Genomic DNA, 26,717 nt, shown 5'->3' with positions numbered 1-26,717 from the left:
AAGAATTTAACAATTTTATTAAAAATTGTACCAGTTATTAGAAAAAAAATCCAAGTATTAAAGTATTAAAAAGCACCAAAGAAAGAAAGCACAAAGCAAATATACTGCACAGATACAAAAAAAAGGAGCTCTGCCCTGTCACCATTGGTTCAGGCAGGAGTCCTGGAGGCACACAACCAGGATAAACAAAATGCTACATTCTCACTGGGTCTCAGTCCATGGCAAAGAAGGTGTGTGCACTTCAGGACTAATCCAGACAGAAATCTCACAGGAGAGCATCGGGTTTACTTCTGCAGCAGGACAGTATATTCTGGTGAATATCAGAACTCATGGGGAAACCCTCCATGGAGGGAAAGTTTACTAAGTACATTGCAAAGTCTAGCTCACCTTACCCTTTTTGTTTTCCAGATGAAGGACTCTGAAGTTTTAAAAAAGAAAAAAAAAAGTATCCCACCAAAGTAGAAAAGTCATGCAGGAAGAGGAGGGAGAAAATGTGAATTCACATTTCACAGTACTCTCACCAGTTAATTTTACCTAGAAACATGGGAGACTGTACTACAGACCATTGAAGAGAAGAGAAGAAGAGGTACGTGATCTGTTTTACCAAAAAACCGCAACAGTCTAGATAGATACCCAAACTCAAATTTAGTGGCAGGATTTTCAAATGCACCCAGTGGAAACAGACATACAAATCCCTTGGGCTGTTTTGAAATTTCCCTTTTACAAGCCTAACTTCTGACATTTATTTAAGGAGATACTGACAATGTCGTCTTTCCATCACACCAGTCTCTCCCCCTTTTATCATCAAATTTTCCTTTCAGAATAGTCTGATCAAAACCGGAGCTGAGGAATCTGTGACGATGCTCTCCTGGAGCTGTGTCCACAAATTGGGGAGACTCCTTTAGATTTAAGAATAACTTTATACATGCAAAATTTCCATAATAGATTTTAAAAACAGTTTAAGAATCTACCCTTCCCACCCCTCCGTTCCCCAAAGGCAGCAAAGAGTCTGAAGACAGAACTGAAACATGGCTTTAAAAAACAGCCCACAGACATTAGGTTTCGCTTCCCAGAAACCAACTTCCAGCATGGGATTCGCAGGAAGAGACCCTCCTTTCTGTGGCTAAGGGGGAAGGTGAGGCACATGGAAGAAAGAAGGGGTAGGGGATGTCAGACTGCATTCAGTTTAAGAACACGCACGCACACGCACACGCACGCACACGCACACACACACAATTACATTCCAGTGCATTTGATGTGTTTGGTCTTTTCTGCTTTTCCTGGTGGAGAAGAACCGAGCTGTGTAACACCTGCGTGAACACATGCAAACCAAAGAAACAGAGACCACTGAAGTCTTTAGGAACTGTAAAAGATTGTCCTAGGATCTTTTATCAATTCCTTGAGGTATTTCTTCTTGCTAAAACAATCAAAGGCAACAGGTAGGCATTTTTGCAAATGATCACAAATGCCAGTTTGAAAGACAGACTCTTTTGAAGGACATTATTAAAAACCTTTGTTGTCAAATTATGCTAATACTCAATAGTGCTTGGTCCATGTGCAGAGCTCCCATGAATATGAATGGGCATTCCATGGTCCTTTCACTTAAAATCCCACATAAATATTGCTGGTAAAACAAGGCAAGACCTCCACATATCTGCATTCTCGCTTGATCCTAGCACATATGCTGAGTGCTCTCCCTATTTTTCCCTTTAAAAATACCCTCAATAGCACACCATTCAGCATGTCACAGTCTCACCATTCCCACAGCTTCAGCAGAGATGGGTCAGAACCTGCAGCGGAAAGGTGGAATTCATTGTAGAATTGATGGGGTCACATTGCAACAACTGCCTTGAGTAATTTTCCTTTTTCTTAAAAAACCCCAACCCTTCTCCCCAGTCTACTAATGGGCAGAATCTGCAGTTTCCCAGAAGAGTGCCAAGCCCCACACTGAATGAAGTTCAACCTTGGGTACAGCTCCAGTGGCTGCTATGGAACAACTCCAGGACTGTAGTAACCTCACATGCAGCACGCATCGCCTATACCTTTAATCCAGGCTTGAAGGGACAAAGTAATGGCCAGTAGAAAGAAAGATGTCTTTGCAATCATGCTTTCTACGTCAAGAAGGACTGGGTTCCTTGCCTCTATTCCCTTGTTGATACACAGCTCCAAAGCAAAGGCTGATAAGGAAGTTTCTTTCAGGACTTCTCTAACGAGAGTTTAGCCAACAAACATTTAATGAGAACCAGCTATTTAAACTGAGATATGTGATCAGTTATGCAGGAATTCAGTGCTACCAGGGATTATCAGCACCTTGGGAGAAGGCTGCAGTCCCACACACAGATCCAATGGCAACCCTTTCCATGCAAATTCATCCTCTCCCCTGCCTTTGTTGTATCCTATTTACGGCAGTTTGCAGTTATCCCTGGGCAGTCACTTTGTGATTACTGGCTCAGCTTTCAAGAACTGCAGGAAACAAAAGTAAAACTAGCTATTCCCTACTAGCACCAGGCTTGATGGATCCAGGGATGGGCAGGTTACAAGATATTTGAAAGGGTGGGAAGTTGGGAAGGGATAGGAAGAACTCTGTCCCTCAAGGAAAGAGAGCTGAGGTCTGAAGCTGTTTTGGAGATCTGGGGAAGGCAAGCAAGATATTTCAAGGCTGCTGGTACCATCAGCCGCAGCTCAAGTTCTTCTTAAGAACTGCTCATTAAAAACAGGAATTTGTTTTAGGAGAAAGATCCGACTGTTCTTTCTAAACTGTAGAATGTAGTTTTACAATACAGAGAGAAACAGTGTCCCATTCCTTTCACCAAGACAAACTAACTAAAAGCCTGAGCATGCTCCTTCACCAACAGGACTTGAACCATGTTCCTTGGAACTGTTTCCCCATACAATCGATGTATGTCCATGGCCACACTGCAATAGCTACTCTGCGGGGAAGATCTGCTCAGTGCATGCTCAAGGGGCCTTACTAACATGGAATGGGTGACAAATGCATGGGTGCTGTGCATCTGTCTATTTGTTGATAAACTTGTGAAATCTTCCCACTATTTCCTCAAGTAGGTGAGACTGTAAGTATGAAGTAGCTGCTTTTCCGTAAGTGAATAACCAGCCTGCCCCTCCAAATCTACATGAAGCAAAATAAGACTTTTGGGTTGACAGAGCATATTTCCTTTCTCCAAGATATGCAGATATGGAATATAATTAAAATATATTATCAGTGGTTGTAAATCTCTGGCACCAGTAGCCAACATGCATATTGCAGGAAGTCGGCCTTTGTCTAGCATTAGCTCTATGTCTCCAATGAAGTATTGTTGTTCAAGGAGATTTTAACTTGAGACCCTGCAATGACCAAATTTGATAAGTATATTGTTACAGTGGGAAATACAGACTGGCAAAGATGTGTCTTTCCCTAAGCCAAATGACTCTATTGAGGCAGGCCGCCTGACTGAGGAACGGTTTCAGATACTTGTTTTTCCATGTTAAGAAGAGTCTTACCCTAGATAAACAGGTTGGGTCACAACACCAGAAAGCGCCAGTACCAGACCTATCTTTCCAGCTTACGCATCCAGACAACAGGCCTTACTGGCCTGTTTGGCAGTCAAGTCAAGGCAGAGGGGAAGAGGAAAGCTCACAATGGTTTTTAATTGCCAGATGCACTTGCTGAATTTTTCATAGTCTGCAGGGCTGTTATGATGTAGCTTTGATTGTTCCTGATAAAGGGGCCTGGCAACCAGTGGGAAAACGCAAGCATCACATCCTAGAGCATGCGGTGCGGGCAGGCAGCATTGCTGCATTGCTTCCTGAGCCTCAGCACTTCCACTCCTGCCTCTTTAAGAGCTTCTGATTTAAGAGTCTTCTCCTTAACATCCAGCTTCTCAGGGGTCCCCAATTCAGTCTGTGCTTGCACTACCCCTCAGGCTTTCCCCCCCATTTAAGTCCTCATTCTCCAATGACCAGCATTTACTCCAAGCAGACTGTGCAAAGCAAGGTATGGAAAGCCTCATCTCTGTCAACATGGGCAGAGAGGGGCTTCCCATACCGCTGCAGCATAGTCAGCAACAGCTATCACTTGTATCCCTCTGCATAACTCTGTAGTGCACACGCTTAAAGAAACAACACAAATCCAAAAACAATCCCCCCTCCTAAAAAACCTCCTGCCCTCCCACTCCGTAAAACCCACCCCCCAAAATATTGCTTGAGATTCATTTATATGAATTATTAACCATCATGGACAAACGTATTACTCTAGCTCTAACTAGAAAAATAACGTAAGAGGAAGAAAAAAAGCTTTTCTCACATAAACTCTCCTTATGTTGAAAGAGAGTGACTGTGAATATATGAAAGTGAAAAAGGCTTGGGGACCTCTTTCAGGGAGCTAAAGCACATTTTGCCACAGTAGAGCAGGATGCAAATCAAGAGAATGGGGCTGGGAGAGAGGGAGAAAGTCCAAATTTAACTGTGTTCAGCAAATTGTTACCAGACACTACAGTGCAATGATGAGATTATACAAATACCAGAGAAAGCATGAATTAGAGAAGGATACGCAGAGAGGGGTGGAGGAGAAAGAGTATGTGCAAGTAAACTACTCTTCCTGTACAGTAACGCTTATTTTTCAGAGTGGACCAAGAGCAGAAGAATTCCTCACCACCTGAAGCCGACGTTTGTAACACGACCGAAGAGCAATTCTCTGGACAGCTCTTCCTCACGCTGGATGTATCATTTGAGACCTACAACAAGGTGCAGTGGCAATATGGAAACAGTCTGAAGAAAATAAAGTCTGTATTGCTTTTCTGTTCGTGTTTTACCCCAGTTGTCACTGGGTTTGTGAACTAATGATATTTAAGGCTACAGAGAAGTAGTCATCGGTATTTAAGGCTACTTCCTTTTGGTAGGGTAATTTCCCTGTGCTGGTCCAATAGTGTTAGTCCTATGGACAAACTTCTGAGTGCATACAAACCGGGAACTGTTAGAAGATCTCCCTTGAAGTAATATTTCTGCTGCTAGTCAATATATGCTTACAGTAGCCTCCAAACATTACATACTAGAGTAATGGACAGACTGCTTGTACAGTGTACATGTCAGACTAGTTGCTAATTAATTTCCCTGTCAAATCCTGAAGCAAAACTATCGGATGCCTGGGACTTAAGCCTTCCTGACCAACCACATTATAGTAAGAGAAAAGAAAAACAAAACAAAATAAACACCCATCATAAAACTAATAAAAACATATACATTAGCATTGTGGAAGAATGACACTTGTGTCATATTCCATGGTTTTTGGCTTCATGCTGTCTCATGGGCACTGCAAACACTGAACTGGAAGCAAACAGTGGCAGAAATTAATAGCCACCAGCAACCCCAGGAAGGTCTAATTTTAAGACTGTTCTTCTGAAATGATTTTGTCTATTGATGGCAATGACAAAGAATAACTTCATGTGAGAGAGCTGCAACTGGTGCTCAATGGAAAGATTGAAGAGATCAGATTTCTTTGTGATTTTCTCTCACACAGGGTGCAAGGAAATAAACAGTAACCCATGCAGAAAACAAGTAACCTGATGGATATAAGCTACTTGAATGTTTTCATTGCTAAAAAAGAACTTTCTTTCTGGAGGAATCGAGCATCTCTGCTCTGGAAGATACCCAAAGTACATTTAGAGTCATCAATCCCAGACGTCATTTTTAACTAGCAGCCAAAATGACACTCCTGCACTCTACCATTGACTAACACACAGGGCAGAGGAAGCCGTTAGTCTAATACCTGCCTCCCTTGCACAGACGTCACCGGCACGGGGAACCAGCAGCAAGCTTTACCAAACACACCCACATTCTGGCTTTCCTTCGACAGTGTTGGACAAGAGCTCCCTGCCTCGTGAGGCAGGCAGCAGCAAAGAAGAGTCCGTAAAAACCCCCAAACTTGAAGACGAGTATCAGAAATTCAGAGTCCTCACATCCGGCCGGCGGTGTGCAATGTCTCGCCCCCGAACCAGTGTTTGTTCAGTGCTCCCTGCAGACTGGATGCGGCCTGAAACAGGCGGGCGAAGCTCACCTCTGCCCAGTGTGGTTCCTGTTCGCCTCCGCGTTTAAGGCCAAGTTGTGTAGGAAGAGAAAAAGCTGCCACCACACTTGATTTCTGTTCTGCTGATGCTGTAGAGGAGAACAGTTGAAGGAAGGTTATTTATATTTCTAAAATTGCAACATACCACTTCTCTTTTCCAGTAACAACTCAGTTACACTTTTCAAGAGCAGACACTTTAATCCCATCAGCATAACAAGGGGGTGCAGCAAGGGATGAGGGGAGAGAGGGAAATGATAAGTTCTCCAGAAATAATTGTAGCTCTAACATTACAAAAAGAAAAGAGCAGACCCTTTATGCATTGTGCACAAGAGGATTAAACTTTTTTTTTGCTTGTAGGATTTTGCAGAGTTTAGCCAAGTGCTGTTTTTAATCAGATTGGCTTCTGAGCCTTTCAAAAGCCCCAGCTGCATGAACAAACAACCTTTTTTTTTTTAAAAAAAAAAAAAAGCCCCCCTTCACCCCAAAAGTAAAAAAAAAGAAAAAAATATAACTGGTGATCCATCTGTAAGTGATTTGACACCGTGAAGGTCAAAGGGTTAATCTTCAATTTAAACCACACTGCTGAGACAGCAAAACTCTGATTTCATCTAGTACAAGAAAACACATTCGTGCACACACACACTCCCCCACCCTCCCCCCACCACATTTTCCTTCCCAGCATCTCCAAGATAATACTGCCCTTTTTATAGCCACTTTTGACAGTAAGCCATAAATAATCAGCCTTGGAGCCCTTTCCTACTGACTGGAGCCAATTAAACCTTAAGCAAGAACATACTTGAAAACACACAAAAAACCAAAACCAAGAGGTTATTTCAGGTCCCATTGTCAAGGAAGAAACATGGGAGTTGAGTTTCAGGGGGACACCAGACTCTATAATGCAGCTTTGGGGCAGGAACACTGTTCCTTCTTTTGTTATATGTAATCACCCCTGCAAAAGTGGCTCCGATTATACCCCCACCTTCCCGCACTTTAATGGCATCTCATACAAACAGGTGGGTTTCTCTTTACATTGCCCAGCCTGGGATACTATTTCACCTCAATAACCAACCCTCTATTAGAAGTCAGTCTTTGTTTTCTCATCCAGAATTCCATATTTGCTAAGCAGGACTGATCATTTCTGGAAAACAAAACAAACCAGCCCCAACCTCCACCCCACCACCCCCCAATCCCCAGCAGACGAGGAAACAGAAGACTGGCTTCCAACAACTTTGCCTCAGTACGCAGGAGTTCATAAAAGAGCACTGAAGCACATTATATGAACAAGATGTTTCAACTCAGATTAGCCCAACAGGGCAGAACAACACGGTTGCAAGGCATTCTTTACATAATCACAAAGAGAGAGTTGCAACTGGAGTTGGTGTATTGGAGATGTGTCAATAGGCAGCTCTTCAAAGCCCTCCCAGATAGTCATTAAATTATGTTCGTATTTCAGCGTGAGTAGATCCGTGCCATTTGAATCACAAGTACACGCAAAACAGGCTTTGGAAAAACTTGCATCTTAGCAGTGGGTCATTCATCTTACCCTCAAGACTTAACAGTTGTCTCCTGGATTTAGAAGAGTTCACACGGATCTCATCACACATTTCAACACCACTGTGTTTGGATCATAACCCATGGACCGACTCTAGAGCCTGGTGTCATTTATTTCAAAGTAATGAGCCCTGGGTTCAGTCCGTACTGATTGTCCAGGCATTGCTAGGTTTACAGGTGAAAACAATCTTTTATAAACTATCCCCTAGGGCTGGGTTACAAAAACCTAATTTGGTCTCAAAAAGCAAGATGCTTTTTGTTTTGTTACTCGCCTCTCAGTTTAACCAGGCTTGTCCTTCCTCATCAAACTCCAGAGATTCTTCTCACCCTCCTCCATAGAGCCACACTCCCAAACCTGCTTGAATATGCACATGGAACCACAATGTCCCGATGACATCTAGATACCATGTTTTTATCAAGATATTACAGCTTAAGCGGACTGCTCCTTAAAGAGAGATCTTCAGGTAGCATGTCAATGAAGTGGCATGCAAACACATGTCTTCCTCTGCAGTTTCCACAAGTAGAGAACTATGCTAGGACAGCACAGTGGACAAACATACTATAGATGCTCTGAAGACAATCTGCTTTGGCAGATTATTTCATTCTGTTGGCAGCCAAGAGGGTAAAGAAGTGTCTTATAGGGACTTAGTATGGGAAATGCAAAAGGATGTTTAAAAATTGGTATCAAAATCCTAAACTTGAAATATATCATCTCAGCCTCACTGGTGGACTCTCTTTAATGGAAGCTCTCATGGAATTTTGTAAAACAGGTTAACTGGGGAGCAGACAAGAGGAGGTGTGCTGATCTGGTATGTGCAATTTCAACTATTCCACGCTGTCAGGAGGACAAATACATGTAGGGATCCCCATATTAATGTCCTGCTTCATGCAGGAGGCCACTTTGGGCTTCTCACACACCAGAACTGGTTTCTAAATATTCTGTCTCCTCTTTAAGTTTTAAAAGCCACCTCAGAAGAAAAGGATTACTTGTTCTTTGCTGTGATAGGTAAAGGAGGCCATGTTCAGGCAAAAACAGTGGAAGGATTGAGCTCATCCTCCTCCCTTTTTTTTTGAAGGTGGGGGAGCTTTTTGAGGAAGGTATTGGGATTTGTTTTTATTTGGTAAATAAGAGTTTTAGATCTCTACTTGCAGGAGGGTTACAGACCTGCAAGAGAACTAGTGAGATGTGGCACCACAAATACTGAGAAAAACTCTGATTTTTTTTAGTTCATACTCTGTTGTGTTTATTTCATACTCCATTGTGTTTATTTCACTGCCTCTTGAAGCCACTTTTTTGGTACAGCATTTTTGTCCTTCTCCAGTTAAAAATGTTGCCTGCTCTTTGCCTCAGACATTCAAGGAGATTTCCATGCAAGAGCAGAATAGGAATTATTTCACCCTTGTTCCCCCCGCTTATAAAAAGCATAAGATCTCAAATCACTTTATGAAGGACATTGACACCATTAATTTTGTTTTGAAGTGAAAAAATAGAGCACTAGGCCGAAGGCAGCTTTCCAGGTTTTATTCCTAGACCTAGGGCTTGCACTTCCCTGGGTCTGTGTTCAGCCAGCATTTCCTTCCACGGCGGTGTAGTCCCACACACGCCTTCCCTGGCTTGCGTACTGAAGCAGCCTGCTTGCACTGTCTTCTCCTCACACTAGTGCAGGAAAGTGAACTAGAGCAGGACAATGACCAAGGCCAGAACTAATCTGATAAAGAAGTTGTCTTTACTATCGATCAGGTCATCCTAATCCATCTGATCCATGGCATCATGTAGTCAAGCTGATGCTTGTGCCAGCACAACAGAAAGGTGACCTGAGAGGAGGAGCAAGCTGGGACTGCTTGCTTCAGCAGCAAGCCCAGCTAGCAGGGTTTACAACGTTATGGCTTCACTTCTGGGCTGATCTGCTTTCCATGGTACTAGTTCAGCATGGGACAAGAGCCACAGAATGGAAATGGCAGATATTCTCTGCACTACAGATAGAGTAAACAATTTACGGAAAGAACTGTCCCAGCCTAAAAAATGTCCTTTTCACAAGTTTCAGTAGCTTTTCCCCAGATACGCCTCTGCCAAGACCAAAATAGTCGAATATTTCAGGACTGAGGGTTTTTTGTGTGGTATAATTTAGCTGCCAGGAAGGACAGAAAACCCAGGAGAGTGACTCTATGAATTTGGCATCTCATTTTTTCAGATGTGATATGTTTCAAGTCAATTCTTACAGTCTTCTAAGACTCATAACTATTGTGGCACAGGTTTATAATTTCCTAAGCTTCCCTATGCTGCTTTGTCCCTCATCATAACAATTCAATCCTCAGAGTCACTACTGCACAAAAGTATCAGGGATGAACACTTTGCCACCTCCATGTGGTAGCAACACAATGAACATTTTGAAGCTCCTTTCCCAAGATGGAAAGAAGCCCCCTTTGCCCTCTATACTAACTGTAACTAAAGAAGACTAGTCTTGTGAATACAGTAAGTCAACACAAAGCTGGAAACACATAAAACCATTTCCTATTGCAGCTGCTGCTTTTTAAAGGGGATATCCTTAAGAGACTGTCTGTCTGAGGCTTTAGCATGAATGCTTCAATTAGTCACAAGGAAAAGGCATTTTACAGGAAAAGTGTCCTCTGCAGCAACAGTACATTAGTGAAGCCTATTCCATGAACTGTGCTGAACCAAAAGCCAGAATACTGGTAAACAAACACAAAAAACCAGCAAGACTTTTACTGGAAGCTAATTAAAGGGGGACATGACTGACCCAACATTTATTCCCTCCCCATAATTAATTCCTAATACATGTTTCACACTGTAAGCACACAGATATATATCTGTGAAATAGCACCCCAGATGTCAAAAGCTTTTTACTCCTACCACGCCCTTGCACGGGGTGATCAAGGGAAGATCAGGACAGGTAATACACCTCAAAGAAAATGTTGTCGCTCTGACACAGCTCCTTGAATCCTTGAGCATAAACGTTTACCAGATGAATAGGATTCACTTTTCCACTTGATACACACATGCCATTAATACCTCTCCTTAAAAAAAAAAAGAATATGTTCATCATATACACGTCATATGTGGGTTTGGTACATTCCTATCACATATACAGAAGGATACACCTGTCTACCCTCTTGATCTCATGGGCAACTTCTGACTTTGCTTCATGGCTTCCAGATGGTTAAGAGTCAAATTCTGATCCTATCTTAACTAGAAGGATTAAAATATGGCCATAAATGGCACTACTAGAGCAAAAGAAGAATAATGGCATATGTGTTCATTCTTCCTTTAATGACTAATACAAGTATTAGCAATAAGTTGTTGGGATTTTATTTATTCACTGAAAACAAAAATACTTGCACACCGGGAGCAGCTGCTGACTCATCGCTGAAGGCTGTTTTGGCTGCCAGGTGGCTGGAGGCATATTGTGCTACCACAAAATATGCTTTAGCTTAGAAAGACTAGAAAGTCACAGTCCCCAAGGCAACAGAGGTTACAGAAGGTGTCCCCCGCTGGAGAGAGAAATGCAGGCCAATGGAAGTCAAATACAAGTCTTTCCAGCTGTGATTCCTAATGACCAAAGAATAATGCATGTGTAAAAGCAGCAGGAAAAAAAAGGAGACAGTAACAGAGAAAAACTGAAAGAGGAGCTTAGCGGCACCGTTTCTTGTGATGACAGAGAGGAGGACGAGGATCTTCCTTGGGGATCTCTGTCCTTCTGGCTTGCAAACCCCGCGGCTCTCTTACGCGGGGCTAAACTTGTGGTAGAGGGAGGCGTCATCTCAAGTACTGCTTCCTTTCTCAGAGCCTCCATCAGCCTTTGCGAAGCAAGATAAGCAACACGTGTGTTTATGGAGAGAGGACGTACAGGAGCGGGTGCAGCAGGAGGGAGGCGGGGTGCAGGAGACCCCCAAAACCCATTTATGGGCTGCCCAGCCCAAGCAAGGGGGACGGCGCTGACCCCTGCCGAGGCACTGGTCCGAGCAGCAAACGGCAACGTTCATTGCCCTAAACCTGCTGCAGGCACAGCTGCGCAGGTGAGCCCTTTCTCAACTTTCTTGCAGTTCAAAAACAAACATGCAGCCACTCGCCTTCCTCTCCGGAGCGGGCAGGAAGGGGAAGCAGACAGATGCCATGGCAACAGCCAGCTGACGGCAACCTGGGAAGGGCAACCACCGGCCACCGCGTTCCCAGGCCCCCAGCCTTCCCCTCCTGCACCCCCGGGGGGCACACCGGCTTATTTTCCATAAATACAGTAAATAAAGGTCTTGCATTTCCATAGAGCCGTGCCTGATACCGCTCTCCACCTGCGGCACGGGGCCCGGGGGGGACTCGCCCCCATGCTGGGGGGGGACGAGGCTGCAGGAAGAAGAGGTGCCCAGACCTCGCCTCTGTGCCCTGGAGAAGACGCCCCCTCCCGCAGCCACAGCTGCAGGCAGCAAGCGCAGGCAGGTTTATTCACTCGGGCCCCGAGTGTGAACTGACAGAGCTGTTTCACAGCTTACCCTGTTTATCACCAAACCTGCACAGGCCGTGGGACAGACTGACCTTTATTTCACATCGATTCCCTCACCACCAGAACGAGGGAGGTGCTCCCGAAACTGCTTGGTACACGGGAGACACCCCCTAGTGACTAAAGCATACCTCGGGGTTTTGGTTAAAATAACCCTTTGCAAGTTTTTGCAGGAAAATATCGTGGCGGGGGGGGGGGCGAGGAGGGGGCGCAGGGCCCGGGCCCGGGCGCAGCGCTGCTGTGAGGGGGGCCTGCAGGCCGGCGGCGGGCAGGTGCAGCGCTGGAGCCTGCGGGCAGAGAGCAGCCTCTCGTCAGCAGTTCTGATGACTCAGAGGCTAAATTTAGAGAGCGATATAAACACGGCAGCCACAGCGCAAACACTGCCCGGCACAGCCGCTGTCACGCACGGACCTCTCGGCCCGCTCCTCCTCGCTGGCCGGAGTCTGCGTGCCCGTCGGGGGCTCTCCTCGGCGGGCGGCCGCAGTCCCCCATCGCCAGCCTCTTGCCAGGCGCTACATCAGGAAAAACCTAATTGGGGTTAATAGAAGTTGCCTCACTGCTTTTATTTTTAGATCGCTATTCTTTCTGCTGTGGTACAGTGCTCAGAAAGATTCCTTTGCCATTGGCAATGGCGAGGGTAGCTACCAAGGAGAAACAAAAAACAACCCAAACAGAGACTATAAAAGGCTAGCGGGGCATTCCTCCTCAATGGCTTGAAACAAAGGAGGACTCTGCAGTTGGGCACTTGCTTTCCTGCCTTTCCACCATAAAATTTCATTGAGTAAAATACAAACATGCACACTCCGCACCATAAATAATCAGCCCAAACATCTCATCATCCCCCTCAGAGATGGCAGTATCTTAATAAGATCAACCAACCTAAGTGGAAGACTGGAGGCAGAACGACTGGGTTCCAATCAGTGATCCCTGCATGATCTCAGACAAGTTATAACCTGCATTTCCTAGTCTCCCACACTAAAAAAGAAGTGGGATATTACCGCAATTATTTCTTAATTGAAAAATAATTTCTCAGCTGTCACAGTGGTACAAGCAGAAGGCACATCACCACTCACAGCCACCATGGTGCTGCAAGAGCTGAGGAAATGCAGAAGAGCCTGCAGAGACCACTGGGGTTGTACAGGAGAAGCAGCAGCACTGAATGCTATTTAAATCGTACACCCGTGCTGTAGGTGACGTTAGAAATACTGTAAAACAATTCACTTGTACTGTCCCAAAGAATTATTTTGTGTTCTTTAGTGTGGGTAAACTTGATATTTTGAGGTTGTAGCCCCACTGCGTTAAGACACTGCAGTCCCGTGTCCAGCGAGGTGAAGAATTCACAGCGGGCCTTTGCACAGAGCTCGCAGTGCTCTCCTGCCACCGGGCTCCCTTATCCTCTGCCCACTTCCTCTACCAGAGCTAGGCAGGAAGTTTTGCTTTTTACCATTATCCCCTATTTTAAGCAGGAACAAAACCATAATATACTTAAATCTTTTGTCAGCTGAAAGCATAGAGAAGAAGGATAGATTAGGCTGCTGCAAGAGTTTTGTGGTTTTTATTAAACCGATATACAATGGCTGTATGTGACTGTCGCATCAAGAGTTCACATAGCCCAGCCTCCAACAGCAGCCTTATGTGGCTGCTTGAGGAAAAGCAAAGAGGGCAAGAACATGCAATAGCTCCCCCTAATACTCTTTCAGCATCTAACTAGTTTGAGCTTAGAACTTCCTGAGTCAGATCTGGTTTCTGTTTATTTAATGTCTCCTTCAATGGCCATAAATTTGTCCCGATTCCCCTTGAACCCAGATAAAGTGCTGGGATGCACGATATGCCTTGACAAGGAGTTCCACAGAGCTACCTATTGCATGAAAAACTACCTCACTTACTTTGAGCTGGCTCCTACTGGCTTGACTTGATTTTGCCTAGTTCTTGTACTGGGAGAAATTAGGCTGTCCATCTCCTTCATCTCACTTTTGATTTCTGTTTGATATTGCTACCCCCTTGCTTTTTGTCTTTTTCAGGCTTAGCAGTCCTAGACCATTTTTTCATTTTTCATATGGAAGTTTCATCATCCTCCTTGCCTCTCTCTGAACCTTTTCCAGTTCTGCTGCATCATTTTTGGAAGAAGGAAATCAGAAGTGTATGTAACATTCAAGATACGGGAGAAACATGGATTTATACAGTGGTATAACTATGTTCTTGTTCTCAGTTTCTTTTCTTAACATACCAAAGAATATAATTTCAGATCAGATGTGAAAGGGTCCAGCAAGTTTCTGTTAACCTAAACGTCAAGTAATCAGCCCCACAGGCGGCAGGATTTCAGAACAGGTGCTAGGCAAGGGGGCAAGAGGTTGCTGTGTCATTTGTATGCACAGGGGAAGGTGCACTTCCAAGCCCACCTCTTCCTTCATTGTCATTTGTCAAAATGGAAAAAAATCTAACAACATTAAGCAAAAAAAAAAAAAATCTGTCTCCACTTCCTCATATCAAGTTCCTGACTCCACTTACTGTGGGAACTCCTCTCCCCCCCTATGGCACTCTCCTTTTCTCCAGCCTAGAATCATAATTCCATAGCCCTGCAAGAACTTTGCTTTACATCTCAATCTTCCCGACCTCATACCCAGCCTACCCCCTGCCCTCTAAACAGGGCTCACCCACTTCAGGAGTTCTCCACCTGGTACTCTCCCTCACCACGCTCCTGCATCCTCAGCTGGAAATTCAAGTCCTGCAGCGATGGGCAACCCGCAGACAGTAGAGCTGAAGAGGAGACCCACTGCTTTGCACAGCAGCAGCAGGGACCAGCAAGCACTAGCCAGCAGAGAAGATCCTGAAATGTCCTGACCTACTTGGGAAACAAATTAATGAAAGCACTTACCCCAAGTCTCAAAGACACTGCAGGTACAAGTAAAGTATGGAGCTGCCGGTGCTACAGGCTCAGCTGCAGGACAGTTTGAGAGTCTCTGCATTACATTATTAGGAAGATTTTCTGAACGTTTTTCCTAAAATGTAAAGTCATCATAAAGGACAGTTTCCTGCAAACAATTCCAGTTTAAAAAAGCAACTGTTAAAAAATTCCCTGAGTGTCCTCAGTAAATGATGGAGAAAAGCCTGATGGAGTTTGGGATGAATGATGCACACGCAGTGCCGCGTGCCCGCTCTCTCATGCTGATAAGTTTCCGACAAGAGACATGGGCTCCCTGTTGCATAAGCAGAAGTGTCTCAGAGGAGGCTTCGATAACTCTCATGAGAGACAGAGGGGAAAAAAAATATGCAAAACGTAACAAGTTTCACTTTCAAAGGAAAACAGCATTTCCTCCTGGACATTTTCAGTGTCATTAACTTGAGGCAAACAGGTACATGCCTAGCCGTCTGTCCACGGCCAGTGTGGATGCAGGCATTCGGGCTCCACAGGCTGCTCGAGCCCGTTGCAGTGACAGCAAGAGAGTTACTTGCTGAACCAATTGGGGAATTTAGAGAAACACAGTTTTCCATAGCTAGATCCACGGAGGCTTTTTGAGCATGGTCAGCATATCTAAATCAACTGCAGGATTCCTGATGTGTTGGAAAGGGGCTTTGTTGTTGTTTGTAATGCACTTATTTACCCAAGAAAGCTCAGCTCTGATTCAGCATCTGGTTCTCATTGAGGCTCAGCTTTTTTTAAACCGAGCTTTCCAGATGGGTTGACTGAAGCACAAGGAGGTCAAGAGACTTGTCTGAGGTCATACAGCAAGTCAGTGGCTCTGCTTGGACCCAAGCCCAGAACTGTTCAAGGCTACCACTCCTTGGCTCTTAAAGAGACAATTTTATCCCCTGTGAAGTGATCTTATCACCATGAAGAAGATATGCGATAAAAGCAGTCCCCTCAAAGCTGCAGCCTGCTTAGAAAGAGTTATTTTATTTGGAAAAGGCCATAGCGTTCCAGTGTCTCAATGGAGCAAGTCAAGCCGAAGGGGTGTGATACTGATATACAGTGTCATCCACCCCACTCTTGTATAACCCCGTGCTCCTATGGGGCAGCTTTATGCTGCTGCCACCGCCGTTCCTGGTTGTCTACTCCCATCCCATCTAGCAGTGCATCATGTTGTGAAATACACTGTCAGTTCAGCACAGGTTGAAGCCCCTTCTCAAGGTGAGGGAGCTCAAGTGCACTCAGGACCTAAAGCAGGGCCCAAGCACTGGTTGCCACAGCCTGGGCATGTGGGGCACAGGCAGTGCATCCCAGCTGACCGACCAGCAGATCCCCTAAGCTCAGCTCTGTTCTTTGTAACCTCAGACTGTACTCTTTAAGCTCAGCCACAGGCTGGGCTACAGCAAACAGTTCACAGATCCCATGGCAAAGGCATACTTGCTCCAAACCAAGAAGGAGGTGGCAGGTACTGGGTTCTCCTGCAGAAAGCATGGCTTGGCTCTACCTTTGTTTTCCAGGGGCAGGGTGAGAAAAGCACAACCGAAGGAACATTGCCAGAAGCTACACAGCCTCAGACAGGTAAGAGGTACTAAAGCACTTGAGAAAACATAGATGAGTCCCACATGTCATTCTGCAGAGCTGTTTGCAAACTGGATCAACCTGTAGCAGGCTCTGCTACTTAGGAACACAGTGTTGCTCAAGTCCTTCCTATAATAAATTCAGCATCTTAAGGAGATGAAAGCCGCAGAGTGCTAGGGAATGTTGCGTTATTGCTCTAGCACTGTTCTAAGGATGAAAAAGACAGGTTTTAAACTACTGTATTCTGTTTAATATATTAATAGGAAATGAAACCCTGAAAATGGTGTACATGCCAAAAGCAAGCATAGGTGCAGCCAACTTTCTTATTCTTACGAGATGCATACCCAAAAATCTTTTGTATAGCCAAGAACTACAGAATAAATACCACATAGCTCCAGGAGCCCAGAGAAGAGATAACAGTGACTCTCCAGGGTTCCCAGTGTGGGATGGGGTTAGACCATGCGTGCAGCTGAGTCCAATGACAACTCAGTGACGTCAACCTCAGCAGCTATTGCCTGCTCAGTTCCTCTCTCAGCCAGGGATGTACATTAACCAGCGGCCTTTGTGTCAACACAGCCTTGCTGCCGCGGCAGCACAATGGGAGCCATACTTGAACTGCTGGAGAGTCTCGCAGAACTCAAGAGCCATGTGAGGGCAACTCTTGAGCTAGCTGGATGCACTACTCCAGTGCTGAAAGCCTTTCCTGACTCCCACTGAAAGGGCACATACGTTTTCTTTTCACATGTTCACAGATAAGATGTTTTGTAGGCTCCGAAAAGAGGCACAGCTTGTTGAAAACCAGGCTTGCTCTCTCTCAGGACTTCACAAGACCACACTGGTGTGACTAACTTTGTGGTATTCTAAATCTGATTCAAAACACCACTCTGGAAAGTTGGTTTTGACCAAATGTTTGAGACAAGCTGGAATGGGGCATCCAAATCAGGGATTAGTTTCACAGCAAGTTAAACGACAGCCCGGTTTTCCATGTCTCAGAGACTGCCCCTTCCAAACCACAACACATTGTGAACCAGTTCACGTGTCTCCAGGGGCAGACTGCTTGCTTCTTCAGCAACAGGCTGGGAAGAGTCATTGCACACAGGACAGAGGGGCTTCTGCATAGGAGATCTGTGCCAAAAGCCAAAGGAAATCCTCCATGCAGAGCTGGGAGGGAAGGGACCGGGCATGACAACAAAACGCTCCATGGGGAACAGTGCCTCGGATACTAATATGTGGCTCGGTGCTCAGTTTTTCTGACAAACAAGAACGAACCCCTTAACAGATCCAAATGCCAAGGCCTATCCCAGGGTCAGGCTGTGGAGAACCACTGGCTGAACTATTCCATCCTCGGGTTAAGTTTTCGGGTTGGGTTTTTTTTCTGTTTTGTTTTCAAAATTAAATGGCTGAAGGGCTCTCCCCCCTCTTTACAACTTGTTGCTCTTCCAGTTCAAACAAAGACAGCAGAGCTCCTCCTCTGCTGGCTGCGCCGTCCGGGTAGTGCAGGCGGACGCTTTTGTTTACTAACTCTCCCACATGCTTGGCTGACAGGCAGCTCGCCTGGGCCGGCAGCCCTGGCTGCGGTCCTGTGCGTGGCGCTGGGAGCCCCCACAGCACCCGCGGCTGGCAGCTCGCCCCGGGCCACGGGGCCGCAAAGAGCCCGACCCAGGACCCAGGGCAGCTTGAGCGGGCGGCTTGGGTGGGCATTCCTGGATGCGTTTCCGAGGCACAGAGATCAGATAGGTACGCTGCCCGAGATGAAAGGGGTCAAGTTACAACCAGTTCCACCACTTCACTCCAGGGCTCCTCCACCGAGATGGTTAACCTTCCCATTCCTGTGAGAATCTGGCTAGAGAGAGTGGGGTCTTCAGCTATCCCTCGCAAAAAGGTGGCACTGGGGAAAATCCCATTCAACCACACGCAACACACGGTAAAAATCCCGTGGTAGCTCGTTATTCCTGCAGTTTGCTAAATGACATCCATAGCCTCTTCTACATTTCTACAGGCTAATCTTCCTGTTACAACTTCTTTAGTCCTCCTGCTATTTGGAGATGAAGAGTCCCAGAATTCCCTCATCTCTCTCATGACACAGAGAGGACCAAACCTTTGCCCAGCCCCAAGCCACATTCTCTGACCAGGACAGAGATCCTCACTTACCTTTGAGAAGAATTGCGACAGATCCCACAGTTAACAGAGCACCAACTCACTTGGAGTGTCATAAGCTTTCTGTCCCTCTCTGAAGTCAGCAAGAGTGTCAGCTTCTTCATATGCAAGCAGATACACACTCTCCTTGTTGGGCTTGCACAGAAGTGGCGAAGTGCTGCCTACTGCCAAACCTCTGCTACCTCTGACAAACTGCATGGGCTGGGATTTCCATTTCACCCCTACTCAACAGGGGAAGGAGGGCAAGGAAGAAAAAAATCAGGGAGTTTAGGGGTGCTGGTTTTGTTTCTTTGAAGAGCAGGGTTTGTTTTTTTTTTTTTAAAAAGGAAAAAAAAATCAAGATTCTGGAGTGTGGTTTTCAGACCTGATGGCATCTAACAGCTGTCTTTTGTTGTGAGGAAGTTAGTCAAGTCTGAGACACTAGCTAGGACTGTCTGACAGAGGAGTAGCTAGCAAGTCTAGCATGATCTAAATATACTCCACAACATTTCAGACAACTACCCCTAGACAACAAGGAGTGTCAGAACAGACTCCAGGCTTGTTGTCATCTCCAGGATGAGGAACTGATTTAAGCCACAGATGGCCACTTGTGCCACAGAAGAGAAGACGGTGGTGGTGAGGAGAGTGGAGAAGAGTAAAAGCTGTAATAAAAAGCAAGGGGGAGATCCCTGGAGAAAGCCTCAGTAACCCTGTTGCTATTGAACTGGAAGAGCTGGAATAGGAGCAGCTAATGCAGAACAGCTACCTTCCCAGGCAGTAAATGCAATCCCACACATTCTCTTCCCTCCACCTGCCAATCTTTAGGAAGAGCCAGCAATCTAGCATAAGCAAAATCCATCAGGATACTCCTGCCATTTTATCGCCGCTGGCAGTCTGCTGCCTTAGACAACAGCCTGCTTAGCTGATGCCTGGAGCCAGTCTTCTAGAGCACCGCTCTTGGATAGCTAAACCCCCACCTTCCCCTCCAGAGACGCCCTACCCTCTGTATGTGGAGCCGGTGGAACTGGTCGGCAATGCACTGCAACTTTCGTGCAATCTGCACCTCGGCACGCGCTTCCCGCTGACCTTCCTGAGGCTCCTCTTGGAGGTGCGGATCCAACGCAAAGCCAACCGGAGGGACATGTAAACGGTAACCAGCATTCCCTACAAAACAAGAGATCAGAAGAGTCATTCTTCCAGAGCAAAGAATAGCTCTTCTACTCAGTGCACTTTATGGAGGAAAGAGCTCACATAATCATAAATTTTTGACTCATGTTAAAGTCCAGTTCCTGAAGCCCAAACAATGATTGTGTACCGTAAGCATGCAGTAAAACATTTGCTCAGCTTTTAAGGAGATTTATATCGATTAAGCAGAGCATTGTGTTGCTTCCCATAATCAAATGACTGGCAGGATCTTACACTTGGTTCCTTTTGCTTGTTTATAGTTCAGCCAAGTGCTGATTTTTTTTTAATGACAATTTCGCAGTTTTACAAGACCTCTGCCTCAAGTTGTCTCCCATTAAAGGTTACTGTATCTTTTCCGTCAGACTTTTCTCAGTTCTCTGGCATTTAGTGGGACTGATTTGAATTAAAGCTGAATCAGATACACAAAGCTGAGTGGTGTCCCTTCAGTTACTAGTAAAATACTGGATGGACATGCTCTACTTATTCAACAACTTTAACTCCAGTAAAGATCCTAAAAGCTGTCCCATTAAGTGTGAATTTTTGCATTTCTCTCTCTCCACTGAAAACTTCTAGGAGCCTTCCTATGTGGATGAGACAGCACTAGAAGTTAAAAAATGTAGGCAAATCATAGGATACGAGTTACGGTGAGCACTTAAACATCTAGCAGTAAAATAACGTGACAGAATAAAGCCAAAAAGAAAAAGAGTGGTAATATCAAGGACAGCAGAAGCAATGAGCAAGTGCCTGGTTCCTGCAGTGGACAAGCAAGGGTAAGAAAATACAAGCTGTCTTTCCTGACAGAGTAGGACCAAAGCAAAATACTTTTATTAAAGTCCTTTAATAAAATGCCATAATGAAAGAAGCCTTGCCTGATCGGGGAAGTGCTAAAGGGACAGTTTTCCTTGCTGTAAAGCTGGTGACACTGGAGTGCTCTTACCATAGAAGAGTCTCCGGGGCTCTTCAGTGACTCCACAAGGCAACATAACATCCTGACTGGAAGAGGACGGGCTGAGTGTTTGAGTTGCCTTGTCCTGCTGCTCAGGATGCCTGATACCGGGACCACAGCAGTGTGTGAGGGGGAATAGTTGAAACCTCCCAAGAAGGCAGCTGTAGGACTGGTTCTGTGTGAAAATGCCAGTTGCAGTCATCTCACCAGGCTGACCTGCAAGTCCAAAGTCATCAGAGTGAAACACGTCATCGTCCAGCCCATCCAGGCTAGAATAGTCCTCTTCCAGGTAGCTGGGGCGATCCATTGCTCCTGCAATAAAGGGACATTTGAGGAAACAGCTAAGACACAACAAGAACATCGTCCAGAAAAGAATGCCTTCTGCTCCAACAATAAAACACAGCTCTTTTTTCCATGCCTGCCTGCCTCCCTCCCTCCCAGTGCTGCCCATCTGCATGAGCAGGAGAGGCGAGTGACTCAGTGGTGAAGGTCAGGGCTTTGTGGAAAGTCCTCCAGTGCTGGGCCAGAGGGAGACAAAGTTCACACGTGTCTAAGAGTCCACCCACGGCTCCAATTCCACAACTGGTCACAAGGAGGGAGCCAACCCCCAACCTCAGCATGTAGCAACTGAAAAGACATTGCTTGAAAAAGCAACCCCAATCCTTCAAGTTGATCCATGGCCGGTCAGCTCCTTTGGGGTCTGCTTTGCTTTGGCCTGCCGTATTTGAACTTTATGGTATGCCCCATTCACTTTTTCCCATGTATTACTTACTAATGAAGAAAAGCTCTTGGAATCACAAGGCTGCAAGGCCAGACTTTTAAGAAACCCCAGTGGTTGCAAAACTCAAAAGCTGGCAAAGCCATTTCTGTGAAGCTCTCCATAACTTCTCCCTATAAGGGCCAACTTTCCTTTCAACTTCCCATTTCTTCCCTCAGCTCAACTTAAGACATGTCTGAAACTTGGCAACGCAGTCACTTCATTACCCCTCTTACCCTAAAGCCTACATGCACTGTCAGTGCATTAGTTCACCCTACTACTAAAGAAAAAACGTTGCTGGTTTCAGTGTTTAAAGCAGGACTTCTGTAGCTGCCATAGTAAACACTCCTGAGCTCTGTTGCAGCACAAAACTGGACAAAGATGGTGGAGGAAAAAAAACCCAATAAACCCTAAATCACTATTTCAGAGCTCTTCGCAAACTTATAGCAATTAGAAGCAGATTTACCAAAAAAGCCACAAGTCCCTTTACTGTTACCTGTGCATCTAACCCAATTGGAAGACAGTCTCCTAAGAGATCCATCTCCAGGATTTCCACCCAGTTCCAAACAAGGCAGTGAAATTCAACTCTTCATGTCTCTTCCTTTGCTCTGGTTTGCGAAGCATTTAAGAGAACGGAAGACTAGCAAGAGGAATTTCAGGCCTGAAGGAGACATTAATAATAATTTTATAAGGATGTGTTCAGCGGTCCCCTTGGTGCTCCCATCTCCCCCCAGGTGAGCAGCACTCACAGCACCAGCAGGCTAGAGGAGACAAAGGGACCCAGCAGTGCAAGAACTATTTGTGCAGGGCTCTAACTCGGGGGCACTACGGTTATTTAAGTTGTTGCATCTCAGCAGTTCGCTCAGCCTGGCCACAACTCCCAACGAAGAGTCTGCAGAGCAGACCAGGTACCAGCCCCACAGCTGGCCCAGCTCGGCTGGATGACAGCAGCACTGTCTTGGCTTAACACTTGTAATATTCTCATCCGTGGCTTAAAGTGGCACACCGAAAGGAGTTACAGGTCCTGAGACGCAGGCACGGGTGATCTCCTGCCAGCTCTGCTGCTGGATCGCCATCACCTGACAGAAAGGCTGGGCGATAATGTATGTTGTCTTTGCGGCAAGATTTGCCGGATCTCACCCGTCGGAGCCCCGCTGGGACACGGGCATTCAGCGCACGAAAGTGCAACAAAGGCACAAAGCTAGCCAGCAGACCGAACCCTGCACAAAAGAGGGTTTAGAGAGCAAGAAGTGTTACTCGACCTCCCACAACACGGCCCGACCTTCTTCCAGAGCTCTTCGAAAAAGCCGAAGCAGCGTGAAGGATAACTCGCCCTACAACTCACCTAAGCTCCTTCCACAGTCTTAAACCGCGGCTCATGCTGGGAGCCACAGGCTGCGAGAGCCGCCGCGCCTCGCCTGCGAGAGACGCCGAACAGCTCGGGCTCGGGGGCTCTGCCAGACGGCGGGCCCACGGCCACGGAGCCCGCGCGTCTTCAGCGCCGTGTCCGACCCACGGCGCTTCCACAAGCGAGCCGCCAGACCCTCCGAGCCGAGGCAGCCTCCGCGAACCGCGGCCGCGCCGCAGCCACACGCCCGCTCTGACAGGCGGGGGGCCGGGAGCCGGAGGGAGGGCTCAGCACACACGTGCGTGCCAGCTTCCCAAAACAAAGCTGGCCGGCCTCGCCTCGGCACCGCCAACTGCCTTTAACTCTTCCCCCTCCGCGCTCCAACCCCGCCGATTCACCCCCGGCCGAGAGGTTTAAACGCGGCTCCTCCGGGCAGCGCCGGGGGACGAGACAGCCGAGCCCGGCGGGGCGGCCCGGGAGGGGCAGCGCTGGCTACCGGTAATTAGCCATTGCTTTCATCAGCACATCGCTGCCTTCTCGGTGCCCACCGGGCTCGTTCCCAGCCCGCCCGCTTCCCCGGGCGCCGCGGGACCACGGGCAGGAGCCGCTTCATACCGCCCGGCCGGGCCGGGGCGAACCCCCTTCCCTGTCACGATCGCGCCCGGCCTCGGCGCCGCGCTGACCGGAGACCCTGGCTCAGAGGGGCCGGCCCCCCGCGGCGAAAGGGCTTCCCAGGCACTCACCGAGAAGCGGGACGAGCGTCCCGCGGGGACGGGGCGTCCCGGGAGCCGCCGCCGCGCCTCCCCGCCGCCAAACTGCCGCCGCCGCCGCCGGGCGGACCGCGAACAGCTGACGGCGGCCCCGCCCCGCCGCGCTGCGCCCCGCCCCCGCCCGCCGGCCAATGGGCGGAGAGGGGCGGTGCGCGCCGCGCGGAGCAACCGCCGCCGCCGCCGCCGCCGCTGCCACCGCCGCGCGGGGGGTGGGCCCGGCCCGGCCCGGCCCGGCCCGTGGAGCGGCGGAGCGGAGGGCGGGACGCGGCTCCCCGGCCCGGCCCGGCGCGGGCTGAGCCCGGCCCCCTCGGGGGCGCGGCCGGCGCTGCTGTGTGTCAGCCCGCCAACTCTCCGCTCGCAAGCGCCAGCCGGGCCGGTTCTGTGAGGGAAGCTCGGGTACTCGCTTCGCCGCTCTCCTCAGGGGTGCCGGGGGTGGGAAGGAGGCGGAGGAGAGGGCCCAGCCCGCGGCCCAGAGAGAGGGCTGCCTAACAAGGAGGGCAGCCTTCGCTTAAAAACTGCTTTTCCATCCCTGGTCTTTGCAGGAAGACAAATTGCTCCGTCCCGTTTCAGGTGGGAGCAGGGAGGAAATAGGCGTCTTTGTCTGTCAGCCTGCGGCGGGACTCGCTGCTGGGAGCAGGGCCCCCTGGGGCCGCGCTCAGCCTGGTCCTACTGCCACAGCAGTCGTCCCAAGCTGGGAGCAGAGCTACCAACACGGCTGCGCTAGGCTTAAAACTGATACGGGAGTTTGACTCCAGCTAGTTATTTTCCAACCAAACTCTTATTTCTTGGCATTAAATGCCTTAGAAAGTTCTCCTTGACTTTTGAATTCTGAACACTGAGGTATGAGGGTCAGGGAGTGCTTTGCAGCATGTCATGCTGCTTCCTGTATATGAGTAATACACAGGACTAAAGAACTAAACTAATAAGGATAAATTCTCAGTAGTGCTTTCTGTGAAGCCCCCCTCACTGTGAAGATTAAGAAAAAACAAAAAAAACAAGCCTCACGCTCCAAACAACAGCTCCGTGCTGTTTACCCTTACTCTACTGTTGATTTACCAGCTCGCCCTGAAATCGATAGCAAAATCTCACCAAGTTCAGGGAGGCAGGACCCAGCTCCTCAGCATGGAGCAGCACCCTGTCAGGCTGTTTTTAAAACCTACGTAACAAGATCACTTGGAAGGGAGATTTTAAAACCCAGCTGGCAGCTGAGTAATGTTAATTGCTGTCAAGTCTGCCACACAGTTATTGAGGTTTGTAACTTAAACTCAGGGGAGGGGTTAGATTAGAAACCGATGACTAGCAAGGTGAGGCAAATTACTGCGGGTTCCTCGTATCACATTCTCCTGGCAGGCTCTGTGAGCCTCTCCACTTATACACTTCAGAGTCACTGTGATTTTGGGTGAGGTATTTACAGTTGCCATTAATAGAGCAACAGGCTAATAACGTGCATCCTCTCCAGGAACCCATTTCTTTATGGTTCTTGCCCAAGGGTTCATTTCCACTCTTTTATTTGCCAGAAGGCTTGAGCCTTTGCTTTATTATGAGAAGATCAGCTCATGTTTGACTTGTACCTCACCACCAAGTGAGAAAGAAAAAGGACTCATTTCTTTCGTTTTCATTAAGGGCCAGGATCCTAAATTAATCAAGCCTCATTGTCCACTTTTGATAGTCAAGGGAGTTGTGAGTAGGAGGAGAGAAGAATGCTATTAAAAAAACCCAAAAAAGCAACAAAAGGCATTCTATATCTTCAAGATGTTCAAATGTTATCACACTGATGGTCAGGCCCTGGCAAAATGCCAGCTGCTGGAGGGCTACTTCTAATTTGAATGTGCATCGCTATAAATAAAAAATGAATGTGCTATGATTCCAACCACTTATGTCTTCCAGACTGAGTAATAACTGCCTGCTGGTTAGGCTCATTAACAGTAAAAACAGTACCTGATCGGCTTTGTTTTCATCTCATTGAGCTGCAGTTGGGGCCACACTTTATATCCCCAGAGGCTGTGTTTTGGGAACTCCTACTGTGTAGAAAATGTATGGAAACTGAAATCTATGTATATAATCAGGCTGGATAGTAAGAGAGCTCAGGAAGGATATTTGTGCCTTTCAGTGATTAAAAAAAAAGATATGGCAGCATTTCTAAGAGAGGGGACTCAGAGGGATTCCTTGAGGAAATTAGACATTGTTAAGAAATGGCTCCGAGTAAATAGACCGAAACCAAGACAGAGACAGCGAGTCTGAAATGGAAAATTGTGAACCGGGGGCAAGTTATACCACCAACCTCACCGCACTCTGCCAAGAGAGTTTCTACAATAGCATGGAGACAAGCTTCTTACCTGGGAGCGGGAGCCCCAGGGACGGATACTCTGCCAGAGAGTTTTTGCTCATTAGTGTACATGGTGGCATTTTGATTCAAGAGATTAATCTTAAATCACGTGCGATAGTGTCCCTGTGACATCTGTGGAGGGAAATACCATGCCATCCTATAACCTTTCTGTCAGCCTACTCTACTGCTCAAAAGACTAGTGAACAAAATTGCTTCCTTTATTTAGTTAGCCCCCCCTATACATCCCCTATGTGTCTTCAGAACTATTTCTTCTTATTTTACTGACAAAACGGTATTGTCAGCATTGTGCTGTAATTGCAGAGTACATTGTGATCTTAGCCACGGGCCTTGCGAGCTGCTCTGCCTGGGTGGGCTCCGAAACCCACACAGGGCCAACTTGACTTTGGTGGGGGTAGTCTTGTCTCATGAGCTCAGTTTTCATTTCTATTTTTCTATTTTTCTAGCTCTCATGGTTGGAATAGGGAAATTAAGGGTAGCCTCATGGATTATAAAGCAAAGGATGAACAAGAAAAATGTTCGGGGTTGACTCTATTGATCTTGTTATCTTAAGAACATTTGGTCAATGGGATGATTTTTCAGGGGGCTCAATCTGAGTGCCGAGGAGTGGAAAACACTCTCTTCT

At 47.1% G+C, this 26,717-nt stretch overlaps 1 protein-coding gene across 2 annotated transcripts; it reads right to left on the bottom strand.

The window, feature by feature from the left end:
• Window positions 1-23,806, bottom strand: BMF (Bcl2 modifying factor). 2 transcript variants are annotated; one of them, XM_075502992.1, is made up of 4 exons: window positions 23,722-23,806; window positions 21,090-21,185; window positions 19,743-19,906; window positions 1-6,147 (listed from the first exon to the last, which is right to left on the bottom strand). In XM_075502992.1, exons 2-4 carry the CDS (start codon window positions 21,178-21,180, stop codon window positions 6,046-6,048), a joined length of 357 nt encoding a protein of 118 aa, XP_075359107.1. In that variant the 5' UTR covers window positions 21,181-21,185; window positions 23,722-23,806; the 3' UTR covers window positions 1-6,045. The 2 variants fall into 2 exon arrangements, with proteins under 2 accessions (XP_075359107.1, XP_075359108.1); XM_075502993.1 differs by having other exon boundaries at window positions 20,865-21,185; window positions 23,722-23,781.
• Between the last annotated feature and the right edge of the window lie 2,911 nt (window positions 23,807-26,717).

Source organism: Mycteria americana, chromosome 5 (assembly GCF_035582795.1).
Source record: "Mycteria americana isolate JAX WOST 10 ecotype Jacksonville Zoo and Gardens chromosome 5, USCA_MyAme_1.0, whole genome shotgun sequence".
Lineage (NCBI taxonomy): Eukaryota > Metazoa > Chordata > Aves > Ciconiiformes > Ciconiidae > Mycteria > Mycteria americana.
The sequence above is the reverse complement of the archived record's forward strand: the minus strand, read 5'-3'. Positions and strand labels throughout refer to the sequence as shown.